Genomic DNA, 26,708 nt, shown 5'->3' with positions numbered 1-26,708 from the left:
TATAAAACACTACACTACATACTCACACCTAATAAATTAGAGTGTGCATTTAATAAGATCTTGGGTCATTTGTTTTCACAGTTCTCTCATTGTAGACAATGAAATATTTTCAATTCTCCTTTCAGATATTTTTTTAAATATTTCTAACAGACACTTTGTATTTTCATTGTCTAAAGGATGAGTTTAGAATTATGGATGTTAGGCTGAAAGATAAAGTTCTACTACACCCAACTACACCCCTCACGATGATTTTGAAAATCATTCATTGTTAAAGTTTAGGGCATGGCTTTGTTACTAAAATAAAACATAACATATGAAATTAGTGTCAACATATCTCAAAAATATGTTCATACCATTGCTAGAAAATAAATCAGTTGTGCAGTGTTTTGTTGTTTAGATATGCCATAATTTATCTGGCCAAACCCTTATCGATGAGCATTACGTTGTTTCCAATCCTTTGCGTTCGGAAATCATGTTGCGTGATAATCTCCTTTGTGAGCATCTCTGGAAGTATATTTGTAGGATGCATTTCTGGATGAAATGGATGGTTCAAAGGGTATGTGCATTTTTTATTTCATTTTATTGCCAAAGTGCCCCCATAGAGACTTATCAGATTACACTGTCTCCAGCAGTATAACCCAGTGTATCACTACAATGTTACCATCAAACTGTCTTATTTTTCTCTCACTGAAAAGTGAAGAAATGGTCTGTCATTATACTTTTTTAAAATTTTTTTCTCCTTTGTATAAGATGTAGAACATCTTTTCATGTGGCTACAAAAACATCTATATTTCTATTTTCTTCTCAACTCTTTTATCCCACTTGGTCTATTTTACAGTCCTACACTTTTATTTTTTGTAGTTTTAGAGTGTATTTTAATATCTTGTAGTACTTGTTTCCACTCACTGCTCTCTACTTCAGAATTTTCCAGACTGCTCTCATAGTTATTTTTTTCATATAAAATTTAGAATTTTAGATATCCTATAAAATTGAGAATTATTAGTTCCCAGTATAACTTTTTCATATTTTTATTGGAATCAGGCTAAATTTATAAAATGTAAGGAGAGAATTGACTTATTTCTTTCAACATATCATTGAGTCTAAAGAACAAATGTCTTTTCCTTTATTTAAATCTTTTCTTCTTTTTTTTCTTTTTCAAGATTTTATTTATTTATTTGATAGAGAGAGACACAGCGAGAGAGGGAACACAAGCAGGAGGAGTGGGTGAGGGAGAAGCAGGCTCCCCGCCGATCAGGGAGCCCAATGCAGGACTCGATCTCAGGACCCTGAGATCATACCCGAGCTGAAGGCAGATGCTTAACGACTGAGCCACCCAGGCGTCCCTATTTAAATCTTTTCTTAAACATTATCTTTTTTATTGTTACTGTGATTGGAATCTTTTCCTACATAGTTTACATATAAGAAGGGTACTTCTTTTTTTGTATTCTGTCTATGGGCCCCTTGTTGAATTCTTTAATTTTTAGTAGTTTTTCCAGTTAATTCTCCTGGATTTTCCTGGCGTATAGGAATACGCCAGATTGCAGATAATCTTTTAAACCTCATTTTTTTCTGTGGTGTAATTACATTGGCTTATACTTGCAGGATAGTTTGGAGTAGGAGTGGTGGTGGTAGACATCTCTGTTCTATTTCTGACATAAATGGACATGCTGCTTTAACTCAACATGTCACTGTTATATCAACTTTTCGCTTGAAATTTTTATATATTTTAATTTACATGCTATAGCTAACTACTTTCTTGCTCCAAAATTTTCTAGTCACTAATAAAGTGAGATTCTTTGACAAAGACCAACAATAGGTTATTTTGTAAGGGGAAAATCTATTTGTGTTGTACTGTACTGTATTGTTTGTTCTAGGCAGTTAATTATATCTTGCAAGCCATTTCCAGACTTTTGAGAAAACAATGGTTTTTATAACTTAAAGTCTTGGGTGGTGTATAGCAGATTCACAGAAGTAAAAGACTTCTATGACCTTAAGAGAAAATTGCAGGGTTTCCTTGGAAAACAGAACAGCCAGAAATAGTTTCTTTCTCTGTACTTAAGAGACAGGCCTGATAAAGGCAAGAAATGTAAACAAATCGGTCTGTTAAAATAAACATAATTACCACACCAAAAAAAAAAAAAAGAATCCCTGTAGAAATAAAAAAAGGGTTCAGAGCCCTAGGCAAGGGCTTATTTATTTTAAGCTGAATTTGATTCAAGCTATGTAGATCCAGTAGGAAGAAACTGTTGATGAACAACTATGTGATAGTTAAAATTAACAGATAAGAGAAGGAATAACAAAAATCCTTTGTTTGGCTGTGTAATCCAACAAATGTTATTAAATGCCTATCTCATACAAAACCTCCTTGATGCCATGGGACATACTAAAGATGAATAAGACATAGATCCTACTATCAGTAACTATTTAACAAACTCTTTATGTATGTGACTGACTGTATGCAGTTTTAGTAATAGACTGTGATAAAAGCAATAGTGGGGTATGTAAGTTTAGGATTATGAAAGATGTTTTCCAACCAGAAAGTCAAAGTTGCCTACAGAAGTAAAATTTGAGTTGGCCTTGAAAAATATGTTGGCTGGGGCGCCTGGGTGGCTCAGTTGGTTAAGCGACTGCCTTCGGCTCAGGTCATGATCCTGGAGTCCCGGGATCGAGTCCCGCATCGGGCTCCCTGCTCGGCAGGGAGTCTGCTTCTCCCTCTGACCCTCCCCCCTCTCATGTGCTCTCTGTCTCTCTCATTCTCTCTCTCAAATAAATAAAATCTTTAAAAAAAAAAAAGAAAAGAAAAATATGTTGGCTGGAAGATATGTCAGAGGAAGAGTTTTGTGTTACTGCCATTGGGGTCGGGTGGAATTGCTGGCTGGGGGTTATCAGGAATGAAAGTTAAAAAGGTAGATTGAAGCCACAGTGGTGACTTTGAATACGAGACTTAGTGGTTTGGAGAGTAGCAGAATAAGGATATTGAAAAACATATATTTCAAGGGAGTTTGGGAGCTTTAAAATTCTCCTTTTTTTTTAAGTTTTTTTTTTTAAAGATATTATTATTTGTCAGAGAGCGAGCGAGCACACAAATAGGGGGAGTGGCCCGCCGAGGGAGAAGCAGGCTCCCTGATGAGCAAGGAGCGATGCGGGACTTGATCCCAGTATCCTGGGATCACGAAATGAGCTGAAGGCAGACGCTCAACCGGCTGAGCCACCCAGGCTTCCCTAAACCTTTACTTTAAAGTAAGAATGTTTAAACACCTGGAGCCTTTAAATTTATCCCTTGGGAAATCTAGGACAAAGGAGTTGGAAGAACTGTATTTTACACACTTAAGAAAAACTTTGGAATGTGAAATCAAAAAGTATGATTCACTGCAGTTACAGAAAATATTTTGAAAAGTGAAATATAATCAAAACAAGAAGCATTAGGGAGTTTAGCAAATGCATCAAAGCAAAAGCAAAGTCAGAATTTACCCTACTTAGGACAAGATTTTTCTAAGCACTTTATGAGGACCTCATCAGCCGTAACAGAATTCACAGATATATCAGTGAAAGGGATCCAGAGAATCCATGGGACCCGTTGACGGGCACCATATAAGAACAATACCCAGATAGGATAAAAGGAAAGAACAGAGACAGACAGTGAATTCCTTGACATTCACCTTTATTGAGAAAAAGCTGGGCAAGGGTACCTTTCCTGCAGAACTGACAAATGCATGGAATATTCTTGGTTACATCGACAGCTTGAATATAGATAAATCACTAGAAAGTGTGATGCCATCCTCAGTTTTTTCCCATATAATTTTCATACAGTTAAAGTAGCATAAATTTCAAGTGTGCATATAGTTTGATGAATTTTTATCTTGTTACACTTCCATGTATGTTCTCATTTGTATCTGGCTTTAATTCAGCACGCTGTTGACTCGAAAGTTCTGAAGGATAAAAACTGTTGACTTGTTGGCTAACTTATGTCACCCATGTATAAAGAGCAACTTCCTAGAGGACTAGTAAACTGCCTGTGGGATTACCATCTCTTTGTAGGTTTCTAGAAGGGACCCTGAGAAATTCAGCCTGGTGAAACCTATTTCTGGGTTTGGCAAGTTGCTGCAATTCAGTGGGAGACTGTCGGGCAAACAAAACATGGTTTCTTTTAAAAAGAAATCAATCTGACTGAACTATCAGAGTTCTGCAGAGGGACTAAATAAGGCTTGTTTCTTTAATTCACTCGAATTTTTGGAATGCTTTTCTCAAAAATATTATAGAGCCAATAAATACTCATAAAAAATTTTTTCAGAATATAATTAAAAGCTATAAAGAAGGAAACAAAAATCACCTGTCATCTCACTACCTAGAATAATCACTGTTTAACATTTTGGTATGTAATCTGCTCTGCTGGATGTGTGCAATATCCTTCTATATCAGTAACTCTAATGTTAAAAATCTATTAGGATCAGATTCCGCTGAGTGATAGGAAGCCTGAAATAACCATGGCTTAAATAGGGTTGATGTTTGTTTCTCTCTTATGTGAATGAAGTCTGAACTAAATAGTCCAGGGCTGATAGGGCAGGTCCATGATCCTTAGAGACCCAAACTCTCCCTGCTGGCTTACTGCCCCACCATCTTCAATATGTGGCTTACTCTCTGTGATCCAATATGACTTTACCAGCTAAGGCCATCAGGTCCTTATTTCCAGCCAGGAGGAAGGGGCAAAGAAAGGATGCCCCTTTCTCTTGTTGTTTTCCCAGGTTTCACACACTCCTTTGATCTATCTTTTTGGCCAGGACTTACATTGCTACATCTAGTTGCAAGAGAAATTGGGAAATAGTCTTTATTCCAGGTGGCTATAATTCCAGCTGAGATTTGGGGTTCTCCTATAAAAGGACAGAGGGGGATGCAGATAATGAGACAACTGTCTCTGTCACAAGCCTTTCCATTTTAAATACTTGTTTCGCTCATTTGGGGTATTTTTATAGTATTACATTATGTGGATTTATTCTGCTTCTTGAATGTTTTGGTTTCCATCCCCTAACTGTCCTGCACAATGCTGAAGAGAACATAGTTTTATTTATTTTTTTGCACCCATCTGGTTTTTTGCTTAGTGTAAGTAAATTCCTTAAGTAGAATTGTGAGGTCAAGGACTATACATGCACATTTTAAATTTTGACTCAAGATTGCTTTTCAGAAGTTCTTTCATTTTCACCTACCAAGAGTAACTGAGGGTTTCCATTTCCCCACATCCTCATGATTAGTTTCTTCAGGTGAGTATTGGACAGACCATTTCCTCACAGTGTAGTTTTAATCTGCACTTCTATTACTTGTAGAAGGTTGACCATCTTTGCATTTATTTTTGGTGTTTGTGATTTGGGTATTTTTCGGGCCCCCTTTATATTTTTTCTTTTTTTTTTTTTTAAAGATTTTATTTATTTATTTGAGAGAATGAGAGACAGAGGGCATGAGAAGGAGGAGGGTCAGAGGGAGAAGCAGACTCCCTGCAAAGCAGGGAGCCCGATGCGGGACTCGATCCCAGGACTCCAGGATCATGACCTGAGCCGAAGGCAGTTGCTTAACCAACTGAGCCACCCAGGCGCCCCTCCCCTTTATATTCTTTTACAAATTACCTGGTTGTGATTTTCCCGTTTTTCAGTTGGAATCTTTGTCTTTTTCTTACTCAATTATTAGAGTTCTTTATATATTAAGGATATCAGTTCTTTGTCTTGGTTTTATAAATGGTTTTGCCAGTGTATCTTTTTTTGTCTTGTTTTAGAGTAGTTTCAGCCATACCAAAGTTTTTAGTATAAATAAACAAATCTGTCATGATTTTCTTCTCAGATCATGGTTTTAGGATGGCATTTAAAAGTCCTTTTCTACGCCAGGATTATATCAAATATTTCCCTAAAGTTTTAGAATTTCTCTGTTAGGATTCCATACAAAGTTTTTAAAGAAGTATTTTATCAACCACAACAAACTGAAAATCAAAATCAAACTACTTCCTCTAGTAAGTATGGGTCTCCCTGCTGCCATTTTTGTAGGATCGGTATTAATTAGTAAAAGAAGCTGCTTCTTCTGTTCTCTCCCAAGGACCCACATGGTACAGGCAAAGGAAAACTCTTCCCTTTACTCTGACCTCTGACATGTTAACTGTGTGATTAGTAGGAAATTTTTTGGTTGAAAAGCCTTTTCTAGACCCCAAAGCTAATTGCTGATAGCCTGGTTTTTGTCCACACATAAATGTATGTGAAGAACCCAGCATGAAGTGCTCAATAAATGGTAGCTGTTTTTATAAACTTCTTCACTTAATGAAAAGCAGTTTATAAATCCATTTCTTTGAAAATCTGAAGTGACTGAAAGGGGCTTTTCCCTAATCCACCCAGAAAAATACTCATTTAAAGGTTAAGTTAGGAATATTCTTCTCTATGCTGATATGCATTATTTCTGACACCTTCCCCCTAAGTAGAACAGTTTTGTCAACATGGAAAGTCTGTTCGAGGGGTGCCTGGATGTCTCAGTCAGTTGGGCGTTCGACTCGTGGTTTCAGCTCAGATCATAATCTCAGACTTGTGAGATTGAGCCCTGCATCGGGCTCCACACTCAGCAGGGAGTCTGCATGAAGATTCTCTCCCTCTCCCCTCATTCTCTCTCTCTGATAAATAAATCTTAAAAAAAGAAAGAGAAAAGAAAGTCTGTTTTGTTAGGTAACACCTCTTCCCAGTTATCTACACAAATGCCCAGGAAACTCCCTTGTGACCAGGGTATCTATGCTCTCTCCTTAATGGTTGACTCTGTGTCCGCATTTGTCTGGTTATTGAACCTTGAACCAATGCATTATCTGTGATTTGAGGGGGAGAAAAAGTACACAACTTTTTTAATATGACTAGAATAAACTCCTAGCTTACTCTTGAATTAATATTAAACTAATAAGTCTCCTTGTTGATGATGATCTTAGCTAACACTTACAAGTTTACTATTTTGTTAATCTTTTTCCCTTTTTCTTGCTCATAGTCATTGCTGCAAATTTTCAACAATTTGTATAAATTGCATTGCCCTTAAATTGCCTCTACTTTTACATAATTCAACCCATAAATAATGCTTATCATTCCCATATCTCTTTCTCCTTTTAAAGGTATCTTTACCTTTATCCATCATAATCATATGTTGCTTTTTACTAGCACTTTTATCACTCTTGCTGCTTTTGTTCTTAGAGGACATATTGGGTTCATAATGTTCATTAAACACCTGAAAACCAATCACAAATAAAACAAACACGGTAGAACAAAACCAGCTCATAGTCCTGTCATATATGATCTTTAATGTAGTTTCTTTTTGGTGGTGGTGGAGCACAGCTTTTACTCTGAAGTGTAGTTATATACATAGTTGGTATGAAAGATTAGATTAGAGGGACACGTGGGTGGCTCAGTTGGCTGTCCAACTCTTAGTTTCAGCTCAGGTCCTGGGATTGAGCCCCACATTGGCTCAGCAGGGAGTCTGCTTGAGATTCTCTCTCTTCCTCTCCCTTCTGCCCACCCCACCCCCCCGGCTTTCTCTAAATAATAGATATTTGAAAGATTAGGTTAGAGTAGTACTTACTATATTAATTTATTATTATCCTTAGCTATTTCTACCCTTATCTCTGTCTCCCATGTTCCTTATTTCCTTTCCTCCAAATGCTGTTACCTGTTTGCTCTCAACCTCTTTTAAAACTTTGTTGCCATTAAGGAGCACAAGTGATGTAATGAGCACTGGGTGTTATATACAACTGATCAATCTCTGAACTCTACCTCTGATACTAATAATACACTATATGTTAATTAAAAAAAAAACTTTGTTGCCAATAGAAACTTCTGTGGTAATTACTCTGTATTCCAAAAGAGAAAAAAATTCTGATCCAAAAAAAAAAAAAAAAACTGGTCAAAATCTGGTTTTAAAAAGAACTCAAGAGGGGTGCCTGGGTGGCTTAGTCGGTTAAGTGTCTGCCTTCGGCTCGGGTCATGATTCTGGGGTCCTGGAATCGAGGGGAGCGATTCTGCTCAGCGGGGAGCCTGCTTCTCCCTCTCCCTCTGCTGCTTGCCCTGCTTGTGTTCTCTCTCTCTCTCCAACTCTCTGTCAAATAAATAAAATCTTTAAAAAAAAAAAAACAACAACTCAAGAGTAGAAAGTGAAAATTGCAGTATTGTCAACCACCCTCTCTCCTGCAGTAATGACTTTTACCAGCATGGTATGTGCTTTTTTTTTTTTTTAATTACATATATATATCTCTCTACATAAATGAGGTCATATACATAGCTCTGTGAACTTTTTTCCCATCAACTCTAATTACTTTTTAACATTTTTAAAGTTCTGGTACCAGACAAGCAGTGATGTTTGTTCCCAAGCCAATCCCTACCTATTTTCCCTCTCCCATCCTTAGTATTTACTGTCAACATTCCCACTGTTCCTGAACTTACATTGGGGTTGTGCTGTTTGTGTTTTTATGACCACTCTCTGCTTTTTTTACTCATTTGCATGGAGAGCCAAGTCAGGAAGAGGATAAGCATGAAGGAGCAGCCGTGTCAGTTACCTAGCTGAGTGTGTTATCTAGCCACTCTCCAACCAGAAAGTGGCTTCACTGTGTTCCACCGTGCATGCTGCAGATTTTCTGCTCATATGGAAAATTATCCCTCTATCCAGCTGTGTAGTCAGCTTGACAGTATGATTGGCACGTTTAACAGCTCTCCTGCAAGATAAAATCAAGATATAAAGTGAAAGAAAGTGAAAGATTACCAAATAAAATTGAGCTGTATTTATAGAAGTCTGAGTGTTGGAGGGCCTGGCCCAAAATTCTTAGCAGAGATAATAGTTCCAAATTAGGCAAATTTGGCTCAGTGGAAGCCAGTTTAACTCAGTATGGTGTGGTTTAAGGCAGAGATTCTCAATAAAGTGTGCTCTCCTCTTTCCCTGCCACACTAAGAATCTTATACATTCTATTGGGGCATGGAGTATCTCCTGGTGAGCTATAACTATTGATGGCAACATATGTATGCATGTATACTTAGGGGTGTTGGTACAGAGAAAAGTTCACAAGCCCTGTAAGGGCTAGGTTTCTCCTTTATTTTAAAAGATGATCTTAGAATTCCTTCAGCTTATAAGTTGTTTAATGTCATATTTTCACAAAGTCAGTTGTAAAGAACACAGTGGCATAAACACATCTCGATGAAAGGTTATATAAAAGACCAAGGAGTTTTGGTCAACCCAGTGAAATGACAGAATAATAAGAAGCAACATTTTTGTGTTAAGCGAGAGGTTAGAAATAATCTAGTTAAGTCTCCTCATTTGTCAGGTGAAGAAATTTGAGGCCCAAAGAATTTAGGGATTTGTTTGGACTAATAACAAATTAGAGGCAAAGTTAGAACTAATACTTTATGCCTAGAACTAATGCTTTATATTGGATACTGTGGTACACAGCCCAGGAATAAAATCTGATTTTTTAAGCTAAAAATAAATTTCTACTTTGGAAAACAGTTTGGTAATTTCTTATAAAATTAAACATATATAGCCCAGCAATGTCACTCTTAAGTATTTACTGAAGAGAATTGAAATCATATGCCCTACAAAAACCTATATGTGAATGTCTGTAACTGCTTTTTAATATTCAGCAAAAACTGGAAACAACCCAAATGTCTATCAGTTTGTGAATGGATAAGCAAACTCTGGTACATCCGTACATTGGAATACTTCTTAGCAATGAAAGGAATGAACTATTGATAGCAACAAAAAGGATGAACCTCAAAAGCATTATGCACATAATATATGAAATTTCTGATTTCTTTGCATCCTTGCCAGTGCTTGTCAGTCTTTAATTTTGACCCTTCTACTAAGAGTATAGTGGTATCCTATTGTGGTTTTAATTTGTATTTCTCTAAGGACTAATTAATGTTTAGCATCTTTTCATTTGAATATATTTAAAGTTGTAAGAATTCTGCCTTAAAGTTCTTTATGAGATATGTGTTTTGCAAATATATTCTACCAGTCTGAGTTATCTTACATTTTCTGAAGAATGTCTTTTGAAGGACAATTTGTTTAATCTAAGAAATTTTTTCCTAACTTAAAGCACAAAGATTTTCCTCTGTTTTTCTAGATTTGCCCTGTCTGGTACAGTATCCACCAGCTGCATATGGCTTTTTTTTTTTTATTATTTAGCATATGGCTTTTATTTTCTTTTTTAAGATTTTATTTATTTATTTGAGAGAGAGAGAGAGAAACATCATGAGAGGGGAGAGGGTCAGAGGGAGAAGCAGGCTCCCCTCTGAGCCAGGAGCCCGATGTGGGACTCAATCCCAGGATTCCGGGATCATGACCTGAGCCGAAGGCAGTCGCTCAACCAACTGAACCACCCAGGCACCCAGCATATGGTTTTTAAACACAGTGTTACTAGTATGACTAAGGAACTGAATTTAATTTTTTTTTAAGATTTTATTTATTTGAGAGAGAGAGAGAGAACGAGCAGGGGAGGGGCAGAGGGAGAAGCAGAGTCCCCGCTGAGCAGGAAGCCTGATGTGGGGCTCAATCCCAGAACCCTGAGATCATGACCTGAGTTGAAGGCAGACACTTAACCGACTGAGCCACCCCAGGTGCCTCAGGAACTGAATTTTAAGTAGTATTTTATTTTGTTTTAAAGATTTTACTTTTTATTGAGAGAGAGAGCATGCAGGCACGGGAGCTGGGGAAAGGGCAGAGAGAGAACGAGAGAGAATCTCAAGCAGACTCCCTGCTGAGCGCAGAGCCCATAGCATGAGACCATGACCTGAGCTGAAATCAAGAGTCAGACACTTAACCGACTGAGCCACCCAGGTGCCCCAAATGGTATTTTATTTTAATTAAACTTTAGAAGTTGATACTTGATTCAGTTATTGAGAAAATTTTTAATGTGTTTGGAGGAACTTGGGTATGTGGATCTACTTTTTCAACTAAGTTTTATGCAATCTAAATGCATATGAAGTATTTCAGATGAAAATTTAACATCTGAATTGAAATATGCTGCAAGTATAGCATCCAGACTAGGTTTTGAAGACTTAGTACCATGAAAGTAATGTAAAAATGTCTCATTAATATTTTTATATAAATTATATGTTGAAATGAAAATTTAAAAATATTTGGGTCAAATGAAATATATTACTAAAATTAATTTTACCTGTTCCTTTTACTGTTTTAATTTAGCTCCTAGAAAATTAAAAATTATGTATGTGGCATGCATTGTATTTCTGTTGCATGTACGTTTCCAGAGGTTTTGTTTTAGCTCTTCCCTTTAGTTCTATAACCCATAGGTTTTCTTCTAGTATATTAGTGGAATGATTTAAGAGAAGGCATTTAAAACTTGTGCTACTTTGAGAGCAAATTCAGTCTATTACTAACTGTGTGATCTTGGGCCTTGACAGTCGAGTTGGTATCAATACTACTTACTTTATTCGGTTGTTGGGAAAGAGCTAATTAAATACTGAGTAGAAAATATTTGTCAGTAATTCTTATTGTTAGTGAAGGTAATTCATACAATGAAATTTCCAGTTACTGTTCCTTCCTAAGCTAGGGTCTAATTTTATTATTAGAATTCCTTTTCAAGTGTCAGCATTAATGTGTATTTTTATGAATATGTATATTTTATAAATATAGCTATTGTGTTAATATAACATTTCTGCTAATTAGATGACCAACATCATTTGAAAAATTTTTTGTAAAATTATAAAACCTTGCCGAATCTTGTTAGAGAAGTGTTTTGCCAAACTTCATAAGAGTAGGAAAGCATCAAGGAGTTCACTGACGGTAGTAATGTAATCTCAAAATTTTAGACTAAAAATGTGGGAGTTGTCTTTGTTTCTTTCCTACCCCTGCCAAAGACCATATCTTGTTGAATCATCCTTCTCAAGAGGTAACATTCTCATTTATTCCATTTCCATTGCCATGTCAGCAGTTTTAAGTCTTGTTTACTTTTACATCAGGACATGTATATCAAAATGAAAATTATGGACCATTATCACTAGTCAGCACAGTTCCTTAAAAATTAACAAATATATCTAGCAAATGGTATACTAATCCTAAAATATTTATCCATTATGATCTCTTGAATTTTATTTTTGTACCTTGAAACTTTTGTTATAAGGAAAATAGCACTACAGATTTTGACAATAGCAGGAAAGGTACAGTTACATAATTCCAATGTCTGAGGAAGTGTCTGATAACAATACAAAAAAAAAAAAACAAAAACCAAACACCTTAGTATTCGTTACTACCATTAAATAGATGTTAATAATGTGCCCTTTTTTTGTAATCAGATCTCCCCTCCCATCCCCTTTTTAAAGACATAAGTTATATCTAAAGCTAAGATCACCAACCTTCACTTTTCCTCCCTCTTCCTAGGTTACTGCTTTCCTCAAATTGATGTGTATCATACGTGTACATGCTTCTATTAGTTTAGTATATGTTATAGTATGTATTCAGTATTATTAGGTATTGCCAAATTATTCTCCAGTCACACCAATTTATACTCCATTTTTACTATATTTTCAATACTTAGTATCATCAGTCTGTTTGCTCATTATTGTTTTATTTTGCATTTCCCTGATTCTAGTGATTTTGAGCTTTTTATATCTACATTTATTGCCCACTCTTGTTTCCTCATTTCGTTTGAGTTTTAAAATCTTTTTTGTTGTTGATTTTTATGAGTTTTTAATATTGAATGCGTTAATAGTGCTTTTTTAGTAACATGTATTGGAAATATCTTCTCCCAATCTCTGGCTTGTGTTTTCACTCTTTAATGGTATCCTTTGAATATTTTCATTTTAAACTACTATAGTCAAGTTTCTTAATCTGTTATGGTTTGTACTTTTTTGTCTCTTAAGAAATTCTCCACTACCCCAGGGTAATAAAAGTATTTATCCTTTTTTTAATTATTCAGTAAAAGTTTTAAAGTTTTTGCCTTCATATCTTCAGTATTTAAATCATCTGGAATTAAGTTTTGCGTATGATGTAAAATCTTTTTTTTTTCAAATGGATTGCAAACTTCCCCAGCACCATAAATTGAAAATGCCACTTTTATCATATGTCAAGCCCTGAGGTATGTGTATGTGTCTCTCTTTTCTGGACTGTTTATTTCTATTTCACTGGTCCATTAGCTATCACTCCATTAGTATAACATTCAGCTGTTAATTACATTACACTAAGTTATAATGTCAGAATATTTAATTCTTCTCAATCATTGGTCTTTAATATTTTCCTAGGTAATCTTAGCCCTTGACTCTTCCATACGATTCTTAAATTTTATAAAAAGTAGGTTAATGAGAATTGCTATTTTTTGCAAGAGTTTATTTTCCTTTCCAGTTAATATTATCTTTAAGTAGAGTTTTATAATTTTTTTGGTAAACATTTTACACTTCTTTTTGACTTTTATGGTGCATTTAATTTTTTGCCATATAAATGGTATTCTAATTTTTAACTCATTACTTTTACTAATTGTTGCTGGCATATAAGAACTCAGTTAGTTTTGGTACATTGAGGGGCACCTGGGTGGCTCAGTTGGTTAGGTGTCTGCCTACGGCTCAGGTCATGATCCCAGGGCCCTGGGATTGAGCCCCACATCAGGCTCCCAGCTTGGCGGGAGACCTGCTTCTTCCTCTCCCTCTGCTGTTCCCCCTGCTTGTGTGCTCTCTCTCTGTCAAATAAATAAATAAAATCTTTAAAAAAAATTTTTTTTGGTACATTGATTTTTGTGTCCAGCAACCTTGAGGAATGCTCTTATTAGCTGTAAGTTTGTTTTTAGAATGTCTTCTAATTATATCAATTGTGAGCAATGACTGTTTTTATTTCTCCATTTCTAATTATCTTTTTTACTTTTCTTGCCATATTGCATTATATAGCATTTCCAGGTATAGTGTTAAATTTAAGCAGTCATAGTGAGTATCCTTGTTTTGTTCTTGACTTTAAGGAAATAGTTTCACATACTTCATCATTAACTGTGATGTAGGATTTGGTTAGGAACCTTTTATCAAATTAAAGAAATACCTCCCATTTATAATTTGGTAAGAGTTTTTGCCTAGAATCAATGTTGTGTTTTTCAAATACATTTTCTGAATCTATTGAGATTTGGTTTTTCCTATATTCATTTATGTGTGAATTATACTAATAGGTTTTCTGATGTTGTACCAGGAAGCAAAACCATTAGACAAAAATTCATTGGCTAAAAGTTGTTTGTTTGTTTTTTTAATGTTGTATTTGAATCAGAAACAATCTAAGTTACTTCTTTATTCCACTACCAGGGAGAAAAAGCAAACTGAACCTGTTTTCTCTTTGCTCATAGATCTCCATGAGTTAAATAGACCAAGGAGAAAAAGGAAAAAATTGGTGATACCATTTATAACTTATTTCATTAACACTATTGCCTATAGGGCGCCTGGGTGGCTCAGTTGGTTAAGCGACTGCCTTCGGCTCAGGTCATGATCCTGGAGTCCCTGGATCGAGTCCCACATCAGGCTCCCTTCTCGGCAGGGAGTCTGCTTCTCCCTCTGACCCTCCCCCCTCTCATGTACTCGCTCGCTCTCATTCTCTCTCTCTCTCAAATAAATAAATAAAATCTTTAAAAAAAAAAAAAACACTATTGCCTATAAAAAGCAGTTCCTTTATGGTGCTATGTAATTCTCTCAAACAATATTAAAGAGCTTTAGGTATTAACTCAACCTAGAGGTTATAGATTATACTAAAGATAATTAAAAGTAGTTCAGCAAAACTATAGTGAGAGAATCCTATCACTTTTTTTTAATGCAAGAGAAAACCCAACAAAACAAAATCATTGCTATGATGGATTATAGACCAATTTAATAATTTAATTTACTTGGGACCTTTGCTTTATCTTACATTAGCTAGCTAACTAATTTTCTTTGGTCACGACCAGATTATAAATTCAATCTGCGTTCTTATCAATTCAAAGTATGACCTTTTCGAGCACATCATTTTAGAGCACATAACAAAAAACATTTTTTTAATCCTCTCTGATGATCCCTTTTTTTGTGTGTAGCATGGAATGCCATGGTAGTTAGGAGTATTCTTTCTGGATCTCACTGTCCTGGATTCAGTCTTGGTACAGCTCTTAGAGCTTTGGGACCATGTGGAAATTTCATAATATCTGTGTCTCATTTTCTCCATTTGTAAGATAAGAATACACTTCCTACCTCATAACATTCTTAGGAAGATTAAAGGAATTAAATGTAAAGTTCTTGCAGAGTGCCTGACACTACATCAACACCATATCATAATAACTGTGTATATTATAATTATTTTTAAATAAGACTAGGGAATAGGAGAATATATATGATATTTTGGTCCATGGTTCTTTCTACAAAAGACAGACTTATTCCCCAAAGCCAATTCGCTATAATTTAGTTTGCCATGACCAAAGTGCCTAGTTTAACAAATGTACTAATTTACTAAATCTTTTATGAAGTTTACAGCAATTCATATTGCCTTTGAAGTTTTGTGAGGTTAAGTTGACTGGTCATCATTTTGTCTTCATAACAGATTTTAAAGTATGAGAATTGCTGAAACCTGAGGTCATGATATGAGTCTTCTTAGTAATATATTTAATATCCACAAACACGTATTTTAAAATCAGTAAACCAAAACCCCTAAGGACTATGTACCTCAGTGAAAGGAGTGCTAGAAAAGTATCATTCACTTGCTCAAGAGGTCGGTAAGGAAGATTGTCTCTGCAAGGAGCTTGAGCCAATGCATTGAGAGTGTTAAAAGTCAAATTTATTAGCTCCTTTATATAGTTATAGATATTCGAGCTGAGAAATCAACATAAAAATTGATCTAAAGATGGTAATATTTCTGGGGACCTACCCCAACCCATTCTGCATAGAATTCCCATAGATATAGCTCCACTGAAGATGGTCTTCCAAAATTTTAAAACAACAACAAATGAAATTCACTGTGAGGCTCAGCAGGTGTAGCAAGACTCCCAAGAACTTCAGAAAATTGTATAATCTAATGGGGAGCCTAAAATTAATATGTCAAAGTGATTAAAGACAAATATGGAGATACCAAACCTAGAAAAGAAGAAAATGCTATTTTTTAAGATTTATTTATTAAATTTATTTTTAAGTAATTTCTGTGCCCAACATGAGGTTCAAACTCACAACCCCGAGACAAGAGTTGCATGCTCTACTGAGTGAACCAGCCAGATGCCCCCAAGATGCTATTTTTTTTTAAAGATTTTTTATTTATTTATTTGACAGAAAGAGAGAGCAGGAGCAAGCACAAGCTGGGGGGAGAAGCAGGCTCCCCACTGAGCAGGGAGCCCAATGTGGGACTTGATCCCAGGACCCTGAGATCATGACCTGAGCCGAAAGCAGACACTTAACTGACGGAGCCACCCAGGCGCCCAAGATGCTATTTTTTAAAAAAGAACCTCTAGGGATGCCAAGGTAGCTCAGTCAGTTAAGCGTCTGACTCTTGGTTTTAGCTCAGGTAATGATCCCAGGGTTGTGAAATTGAGCCCCATGTCAGGCTCCACGCTCAGCACAGAGTCTGCTTAAGAGTCTCTCCCTCTCCCTTTACCTTTCCCCATCCCCACTCACTTGCTCTCTCTCTCTCTCTCTCTCTCAAAAAAAAAAAAAAAAAAAAACCTGTTAAAAAGAGAACTTCTAGAAATGAAAAACAGACACTGCAAAGAAAATTTCAGCAGAGGAGTTAAATAGCAGATTTGACACCACTGAAGAAAGAACTAGCAAACCATAAGATAGAGCTGAGGAAAGTATCCAGAATTCACAGAGCTCAAAAAGCAAAATATTAAAGGATAATTTAGTCACAGAAATGGAGAGTAAAATGAAACATTACAACATACACTTAATAGGCATTTCACTAGTAGAAACTAGAAAGAATGGGAAAGAGACAATATTCAAAATCATAATAGCTGGCAGGTTTTTTACAATTATGAAAGACAAACCCTTGTATGTTAGAAGCATAAATCAGAAAGAAAGCTATACCTATGTAAATTTTAATGAAAGATCAGAACACTAATGGCAAAGAAAAGAATTTAATTGCAACCTGTAATGGAACACCAGTTAAACTGGCAGCAGATTTCTCATCAGCAATAATAGATGCCAGAAGACAAGTTGAATATTTATGTCCTTAGTGTTCTGAGGTAATTTGCTACCCTGTAATTCTACTTCCATCACTGTTGAGGAGTAAAGTTAAAATTAAGAAATTTCCAGACCAGTAATGACTAAGAGTTTACTTTCTGGACACCATCACCGAAGGTATACTAAAGGATGTGATTTCAGGAAGAAGGGAGTTGAACCCGAAAGGAAGAGATGAGCAAAAAAAAAAGGATTGGTGACCAAAGATCAGTTAAAATGTTGGTAAATAATCATTAACTGTGAAAAATAGTGTAAAATCATTGACTCAACAGTACTATTGTTAAGACATATCTTTTATTTACACAGCATCCAGGAAGAACAAAACAACAATGAGAATTAAACCATGACACAGTGCTTTAATGATGGCACTGATCATTACGTTAATCTGTTAAACTAAATTCCCTTTCCTTTGAAATTTCTTTTATCTAGTCAAAGGAATTTGGCAGTTGCCTTCACGTGAATTGCTTTGAATGTGATAGGGAATCCTTTTATACATATCTTAGTTACAGGACCTAGCAAAGCTTCATTAACTTGTGGATAGCTTCCAGAGTAGAAAAAATTCAATAACTAAAATTCAATAAATCAGGAAATAACAGTATAAACCACATTACTGAGAAATACAGAGGTAACTAGAAGAAATAGCTAGAAGAGTCAAAAGTAGTTACCTTTCAGAATGGGACTATGAGATTTTTTATAGCTTATAAAACTATTTGATTCATTGTAAACTGTGTATGTGTGAAACTTCACTTAAAATACCGCATGAGACAATGATTCACCGAAGGAAAAATTGGTACAGCTATATTATTTAGAAATAAAAGTAGAAATAGATTTTAAGCAAAGAGGAGCATTACATAGTGATAAAAGAAACCATTCACTAGTAATAATACTGACTCTTATTTACTTAGCAGTGAAGCTTCAAAATATATAAAGCAGCATTTGACAAAATTAGAAATTGACAAGTTTTTCTCTCCTAAGACTCAAATAAGTATAAGAGTATGGGAGATTTAAATAAGATAATAAAGTTAATCTATTCTGTATACACAATTAGATTATGTCTTTTCAATTTTCATTGATAATTGGGTCATTCGTAAAAAAAATCAACTATTTACAGTGCACAGAGTCATAAAGCAAGTTTCAATAAAGATGCAAAAATTAATGTACAAATTCTATTCTCTGACCATAATAAAATTAGAAGTCAGTAACCAAAAGATAATCATTACCACCTGTATATTTGGAGATTAAACCAAACACACTTCTAAGCAGTTTGTGGCTCACAAAAGAAATCACAATGGAAATTACATAGTATTTAGAAATGCATACATTGAAAACACAATATAAACTTGTAAAACACATCCAGAGCATCACTTAGAGGGCTATTTGTAGCCTGCATGCAGATTTTAATCAGCTACACATTCAACTGCAGGAATTTTTTAAATGTAGCAATTTAAAAAACAGAACAATAAAACAGCAAAAATTAAATAGAAATTGAAAAGCAAAAACTTACTTATTGATAACTGGATAGTTGCTTATGAACTAAAGGAAGAAAATATTTTAAATTGTAAAGGAAGAAAAAAAATTAATAGAAAATACTGCATTGCTCCTGGCTCAGAGAAATGTTACTGTATAATAATAAAGGCAGGGGCGCCTGGGTGGCTCAGTCAGTTAAGCGTCTACCTTCAGCTCAGGTGATCCTAGGGTCCTGGGATCGAGCCCTGTGTGGGGCTCCCTGCTCAGCGGGGAGTCTACTTCTCCCTTTCTCTCTGCCCCTCCCCCAGCTTGTGCTCTCTGTCTCTCTCTCTCTCAAATGAATAAATAATCTTTAAAAAAATATTTTTAGGGGCGCCTGGGTGGCTCAGTCATTAAGTGTCTGCCTTCGACTCAGGTCATCATCCCAGAGTCCTGGGATCGAGCTCCGCATCAGGCTCCCTGCTTAGTGGGAAGCCTGCTTACTCCCTCTCCCACTCCCCCTGCTTGTGTTCCCTCTCTCGCTGTATGTCTAAAAATATATATATATATTTTTAAAGGTTTTAGTTATTTATTTGTGAGAGAGAACGAGAGACAGAGAGCACGAGAGGGAGGAGGGTCAGAGGGAGAAGCAGACCCCCCACTGAGCAGGGAGCCCGATGCGGGACTCGATCCCGGGACTCCAGGATCATGACCTGAGCCGAAGGCAGTCGCTTAACCGACTGAGCCACCCAGGCGCCCTAAAAAATATATTTTTTGAAAAATGGCAGCATTTCCTAAATTAATATATAGATTGAATGTAGCCTCCATTGACACCATTGGGAAAACATGTCTTTAGAACTGAAGTCTAGTCAATCTAACTTACTTGAAAATATTGCGAAGTATAAAAGTTACAGCATTGGGAGTAAAAATGAAAAACAAGCCCCGTGGACAAAATAGAGACTTCAAAAATATAATCTGTTGGGGTGCCTGGGTGGCTCAGTCAATTAAGCGTCTGCCTTCAGCTCAGGTCATGATCCCAGGATCCTGGGATCGAGCCCCGCATCGGGCTCCCTGCTCAGCGGGAAGCCTGCTTCTCCCTCTCCCACTCCCCCTGCTTGTGTTCTCTCTCTCTGTGTCTCTCTCTGTCAAATAAATAAAATCTTTAAAATATATATATATTTTATATATATATATATATATATATATAATCTGTTACAAGACTTGGAGGTGTAAGTTACAAACCAAGAATAACTTAGAGGTGAAAGGAATCACCTTTCATGAATTTTGCTAGGGCACTGAGGAAAATGGACTTATGTTTTTGTCCCAGTTATGGATAAGAGATTAATTTAGGACTATTTACGAAAACAGTGTTTTCAGAGATCAGTTAAGTTTGTTACCATAATAGCTATTCTCCTGAAATGTGTCAATATCAAAAGGAAAGCAGCAAAGAAAGAATGGGTAGTTGTTAAATTTATGCATGTTTTGAGTCATGAGCGTTTGTTATACTAATTTTGCTTACTTGTATGTTTGAAATTTTCTATAATTTTTTAATTAAAGTAAAAGAATGGGAAAGATATATAGTATGTTTAACTGAAAAAATTTTTATCCAAAAATACAATGCTTATATATGTCAAACATATATATAAGTTCCGTAACCACATTCCATTTATTCGGTAGAAAAAGGAGATCAACAGGCAGACAAAGGAAATGTTAATAATAAATCATTACACAGAAGAACCTGCAGCTTTGTTATTAGTTAGGAATAAATTTAACATGAAAGGCTTGCTGTGTATTTATTAAACTAGAAAAAAATTATAAAACCTTACGTTGGCCAGACTACTCACTTCTATACTCAGTAGTGTGACTGTGTCTTCCTAGAGGGAAAACTAGCAATAGACGGTATTTATAAAATCGTTCACTCACTTAACCTAGTCTGTGGGATACGCAAGTGTTTAAGACATTAGTGAATGCTACTAAAGAATAGAATTACTTCTCTAAAATGCTGTAAACTTAGGTGGCCCCCCAGTATAGGTGGCCTTTTTGGCCCCTTAATATTTCTGTAACAACTAGCAGTGAACACATATTACAGGTCAGGCACTGTTTCCATCATTCAGACCTCCCAACTTCAGGAGGGTAGTTTCTATTACTTCATCTTACAGATGGGGGAACTCAGTCTTTGCAAAGGGAAGTGATTTTCCCCACATCACACATTAATAATGAGCTCACTCAGGATTTGAGCCCAGGCAGTCTTCAAACCCCCTGCTTTTTAAATCATTTCTCCAAACTCCCTCTCAAAATGAAAGCCATGTATCAAGTAGTTGACTTTCCTGTGTAGGGCCATTTAATTGCTTCAGGATAGCTACTACTAACATTACAGCTTCATTTTAGTATAGATTCTAGACGGCTTTGACCATAATGCTGATGGGAATAAGCAGTGAAACAGATCTTCTGATATATAACTGATGACATTGTAAATAGGTACAGCCTTTTTTGGAAAGCATTTTGGCAGCATATTTCAAGAGCCATAAAATGCTCATGTTTTTTGACCTAGTTAATGCCACTTCTGGGAATCCTCTAAAGAAATAGTCTAATATGGAAAAAGCCGTAAGCACTAAAGTGATCACCACAGCTATGTTTGTAATAGAGCAACTGGAAGCAACCCTAAATGTTCTCAATAAAGGAATGATTAAACACACCATGGTATATTTACTTAGGCAGCCAATAAAAATGAAGTGTGATGCAACATAGACAAAGAAAACACAGTCATCTTGAGCTTTCAAAGCAGCACACAGCTGTATCTGAACTAAAATTACAGCTTTTACAAATATGAAAAAAGATGGAGGGGCACTTGAATGGCTCAGTCGGTTAAGCTCCTGCCTTTGGCTCAGGTCATGATCCTGGGGTCCTGGGATCAAGCCCTACATCCGGCTCCCTGTTCATCGGGGAGCCTGCTTCTCCCTCTGCCCCTCACCCCGCTCATGCTCTCTCTCGCTCTTTCTCAAATAAATAAAATCTTTAAAAAAGAAGATGGAATAGAACAGTGTTGCGGGTGATGGTTTTCTTTCTGCTGTTTTTCAAGCTTTTTGTAAAGTAGATTTATTCCTAATTTTAAGATTTAAGTCACATGATTACTTACTGTTTTTGTGCATTCATCTCCTAACCCTCACTAGATTATAAGCTGCATGTTTAAAAAGAGCATCACTGGACACAGGCAAACTTCGAGCACCTTGCAGGTGCCTTATTTACTGGTTGCATGAACCTCGGCCAGTCAGCCAGTCTCAGCTGACTCATTTGACTCATGAAGTGAGCAGTGCAATTTGCAAAACATGAGTGGAATCTTTGGAGTTGGGACCTTGCTGTGTGTCTTTGGCTGTTAGACAGGTGGCTCCAACTTTGTAAAGCTCAATTTCCTCATCCATAAAAACAGAGCTAGTGAGATCACGGTCTGGCGCTCCTTTAGTAGAGGCTCTGAAAATGTTCCTTCCATGCAGGTACAGCCCTTATAAAGTGTCCCCCACCTTTCTTTATCCTTGCATGACAAGAGCAAATCTAAAGTCTTCAGCTGACTTCTTTTGAGCAGCAGCTTTTGCATGACGATCTTCTGGCATAACTTGTTATCTCTAATTTAGAGTTAAGGATGAAGAAAAGCTTTGTCATTCAGTGTGGCTTGAAAAATTTTCAGTTTTGTTTTCATCTTTTTTTCCCACATAAAAATGTAGTAAATGGTCATTGTCTAACATTTGGAAAATACAGAAAGCTGGAAGAAGAAAATTATATCATAATCTTTCCACTTAGAAGTAACCATTACACATTTCATTTTATTTCCTTTTAATTTTTTCTGAATATCTGATTTTTTTTAAGGAGAAATATAGGAAAGCTCTTATTAGAACATTTGTTATTTTGGGGGCAAGTTTAATATGATATTTTGTGTTTGTTTTGAGATAGTTTACCTTCAATAATTGATTCTTATATAGGGAGAAAGACCAAGCTAGCAATAAGGAACCAGATGGAGGATGGGGGTAGGGATATCTCTGTCTTAATTAGTAGGACAGTTTTTTCTGTAATTGTGATACCTGTCAAAGAATGAACTTATGTAAAGTCGAATTACCCAAATCATGCTTCCTGGACTTTTTTTTAGGACAATTACAATTTTAAATAACTTGTGATGTTTTCTTTGCAAGTTATCTTGTACCGTTTCAGACCATGAGTTGTGAATTTTGGTTTGGAAAATATAGTCCTCATACATAAACTTGGAATAAAGAAGAAGCTTACAGAATAACCACAATTTCTTGGCTCTGGTCCTTATCATTTTTAGAACATGCAGTTTTAAAAAATCATCAGTCCCTGTAATATCCTCTGGAGAAAAGGAGGAAATTTATCCAGTGACAGAACCAACAGAGCAGCAAATACCTAGAAAGACAGCCTGAGCTACTGTGGCCTTGTGGGGCCAGGCATTGATGTCACATTACACTGACTTGTGTTGGACTTGTACTTAAATCAGGAAGAGAGAATGTACTTGTTGAGGGATTGAGAGCATCGATCCCTCTATTTTCTGGGCTTTGCTGTTCAAGGGAGGCTTCTGCAGGATGACTTTAAAAGTGGGGGAAAAGGTTTTTTCCCTCTTTCATTTCTTTTCTTCAGAGCAGCAACAGAATTATGAAAGGTGACAGGGTACATCCCATATAAATAATTCTCAGTGTGGCATATCTGTCATCCCCACTACATCGAGGAGGACATGAGAAATGTTCGAGGTCATTGTATTGTCTTGCCTCATCACTTCCTTTGAATATGCCACTGTGGCTTGTGCCCCTTTGACTTCTGAGGTCTGCTGCCACAGGCAAGAGACTCTTGATTGGTTGGGAGTAGGTGTCCCTCACTCCTGCCTAAGTATCTGCACATCAGGGAAGTCGCTTGTCCTTTTGAGTCATTTCTTCTGACAAGGATGGGCCATAACTCCTTACTGACACTTGGCTTATTAACCCTTTCCAGTCACTTCCTCTTTGAGGAAAATCACTTGACCTCTTCACAGAAGAAAACCTAACCTATAACACCATTTGAGGACCCAGCTTAGAACTTAATTGACCTCTACAGCTTTAGGCAGGACTTAGGTACAATGGGATAGTGGGGATTTGGAAGTGTCATGTGAGAAGGGGGCAGATGACTAAACCCTGTAAACTTTCTACTTGGAATAACTTTGGTCCCTCCAAAACTGTGCTTGCCTGAGATAGAACTTGGTGCCCTATGAAAAATTATGACCTGAGACTTTTGAACTGCTGAGGGAAGTAGTATCTAGAAGCTGCATAGAAAGCTGAATTTACATGCTCTTTTATAAGAGAAGATGATCGGTTCCACTTAATTCACTGTACTTTTTAGACTTTTTCTGTAACTGATTATTGATAAAAATGATTTAATCTTTTTCAGTATTGCCTGTCAGGGCACCCGACCTTACCGTGCAATGTGCTCAAATTCAAATCAACTACCATTATGTTGGACTGTGGACTGGACATGACTTCCACTCTCAATTTCCTTCCTTTGCCACTTGTTCAAAGGTATGTGCTGCTGTATCTGGGACAAAATGAGCTTTAGTGTGCTGAAAAATTGTACCGATTAGCGTAAAGATTACCAGTACCTTGTGTGTTGTCCTTAGTTTACTTTGTTCCCTTAAAAATGTTCTTCATCAGAATTATTTCCTTTGACTGGGTTGATGGAAAGTGTTGTATTGATTTATTGATTGACTTCTTTATTATAACTTCTTCTGAGCATCTGTAAAATGTCCCTGCAACTGCTCCGTGCAAGTGAGGTCATGTATATTTCATCTTTCTTGCTAATTCATGTAAGAGCTGATAAATGGTCAACTGATGAGCCCAAGAATTGGATTTTAGAATCATTTAATTGCCTTTGCAGGGACTTGACATCATAGAACCTGACATTTCTTTTTGATAGGTATCTATGTGTTATTTTCATAATAGTCAGCTATAGATATCGTAGAATCATATATGAAGCCAAAGTCCTTGTCTTAAAGCAGATAGATTACCCAAAGTCTGTAGTCACCACTGTTCACTCTTACTATGACTTTGGCTAAGAAATTGGTTTCCCAGCTTGCTGCTAATTGAAAACAGCAATTTATAAGAGAGGTGGGTAACTTACAGAAGCAAATATATTCCCAGTAACAAAAAGTGATAACACATAGGAGAGACAGAAAAGCTATCTAAAGCAGATTTAAGAGCTTAAAAGCATAGCAACCTGGACAAACCATCTAATATATCTCATTCATTCCTGAAGACATCACTCTGTGCAATGATTATTCATAATGATAATCTTCTAGAAAAAGTATAATTAAAACTCAACCTTTGATTTTTTTTTTTTCTGAGATAAGGGATACAATAAGGTGAAGAGGACAGAGAGAATTCAGAGATAATTCCAGATTATATTTTATGCAAAGCTGATAAAATTCAGTTATAGTCATACCCAACACTTAGAAATACATTTATTATCCACAGATATTATCTTTCTATTTATCTATCTATATATATATATTTACAATTGCTTCAGAAACTATAGGTATCACATATTTCTGTAAAAAATGATTGACAGGTTATTTCTTACTAAAATAGCCTGATATTTTTATTGTCTCTTTCCCCCCAGAGATTACAATGTTCATTTATTTGGTGTTTATTAAGAATCTGCACTGTGCCGGACCAGGGGATACAGACATGAATAAGACAACTTTCCTTTCCTCATGGAGCTTATAGTCTGTTGGGGAGAAAATATTCTACAGTTGAAGATTTCATTATACTTGTGTTAAGAGAACAACTATATACTTGTGATAATTACTAAAAACTTAAAAATAAGGTATTATGAGAGCTTCCAAAAGGGGGCCTACACACACTGCAAGGTCATTAGTTATCTTGCTGCTCCAGTCCTGAATTGGGCGGACAATTCTAGCTGCATATTTTCCCTTTCCTGCTCATTCTTGTCTTTACCTAATTCTGTGTTCTCACAGCCCTGACTCAGCATTGGAATCCACTTCCACTCTCTTCCCCTTATCATTGTTCTTCTTTCAGAGGGAGATTATGCTAGTGGGATGATTGGCAGCCCATATATAGTTCCTTACAAAAAGTATTTTCTGTTGCTCAGGCGAGAAACCTTGGAGATAACACTTGGCTAAAATAGTACCCCCAGTCCCTCCCTAACCACTCATCCTGCTTTATTTTTCTTCATAGCATTTATCCTTACATTATATATACATATTTAGTTTATGTATTATCTATCTTCTCCACTAAAAGTTTTATAAGGGCAGGGATTTTTTTGTTCTCCACTGAATCCCCAGTGCCTAAAATAGTTCTTGGCATGTAGTAGCTACTCAGTAAAGATTTATCATATGAATGAATCCTTTTATCTTCTCTGGATTCCAGCCCTTCTTGAGAGCAATTTCGCTATTAATTGTAATCTTTCTTTTATCTTGAACCTTTCCATCTTGATTCAGTTCTTCTCATTTAACTATGCTCAGTTACTTCTAACTTAATATTTAAAAATTTTTTTTAACCTTCTCTCGACTCCACTTTCCCCTTTAGCATTACTAACTCCTCTCCAGTCTATGCTTTGCCCATATCACCTATCGGAACACCGCCCGCCAGAGTCACAGATAACTTCTGAATCACTAGAGGCATGGTTGTCAGTTCTCATCCCACTTGGCCATTTGGCAGAACTGCCCTCCAGGATCACGCATTCCTGGTTTTCCTCTTTTCTAACTCTTCCTCTTCTCTCTGAGATACTTGGGAGATTCGTCTTTCTCTAACAACAGTCACATACCAGAATTCTTCAATATCCAGTGCTTGGCCATCAGAGTCTCCACCAAGGCAATTTCCTAAGTGCTCAGGGCTCTGATAACCATCTAAACAATAAGCTACAAATGTGTATCTTTAGTTAATAATTCTCTTCTAGTTCCAAATTCATATACACAAAACGCCTACTGAGTTTCTTTCTCTCCTTGGATGTGGCTTTGAAGGCACTTCAAAACTCAGCATGCCCCAAACTGAGTCCATGAGTAGACTTCATTCAGAAGAGGAGAGAAAACCCTCCCAGACCTGGTTTTCTCCACAGTACCCT

At 36.3% G+C, this 26,708-nt stretch overlaps 1 protein-coding gene across 2 annotated transcripts in view; it reads left to right on the top strand.

Moving 5' to 3' along the window:
* Positions 1-26,708, top strand: part of INTS9 (integrator complex subunit 9) — a 117,429-nt gene that overhangs the window by 9,924 nt on the left and 80,797 nt on the right. For both annotated transcript variants that reach the window (XM_035022641.1, XM_035022640.1), the window contains exon 2: positions 24,021-24,148. In XM_035022641.1, coding sequence (XP_034878532.1) covers positions 24,021-24,148 — 128 coding nt within the window. The remainder of the gene's footprint in view (positions 1-24,020; positions 24,149-26,708) is intronic.

The sequence above is a fragment of the Mirounga leonina genome, unplaced genomic scaffold (assembly GCF_011800145.1).
Source record: "Mirounga leonina isolate KUSES-001 unplaced genomic scaffold, KU_Mleo_1.0 Mir_176, whole genome shotgun sequence".
Lineage (NCBI taxonomy): Eukaryota > Metazoa > Chordata > Mammalia > Carnivora > Phocidae > Mirounga > Mirounga leonina.
The sequence above is the reverse complement of the archived record's forward strand: the minus strand, read 5'-3'. Positions and strand labels throughout refer to the sequence as shown.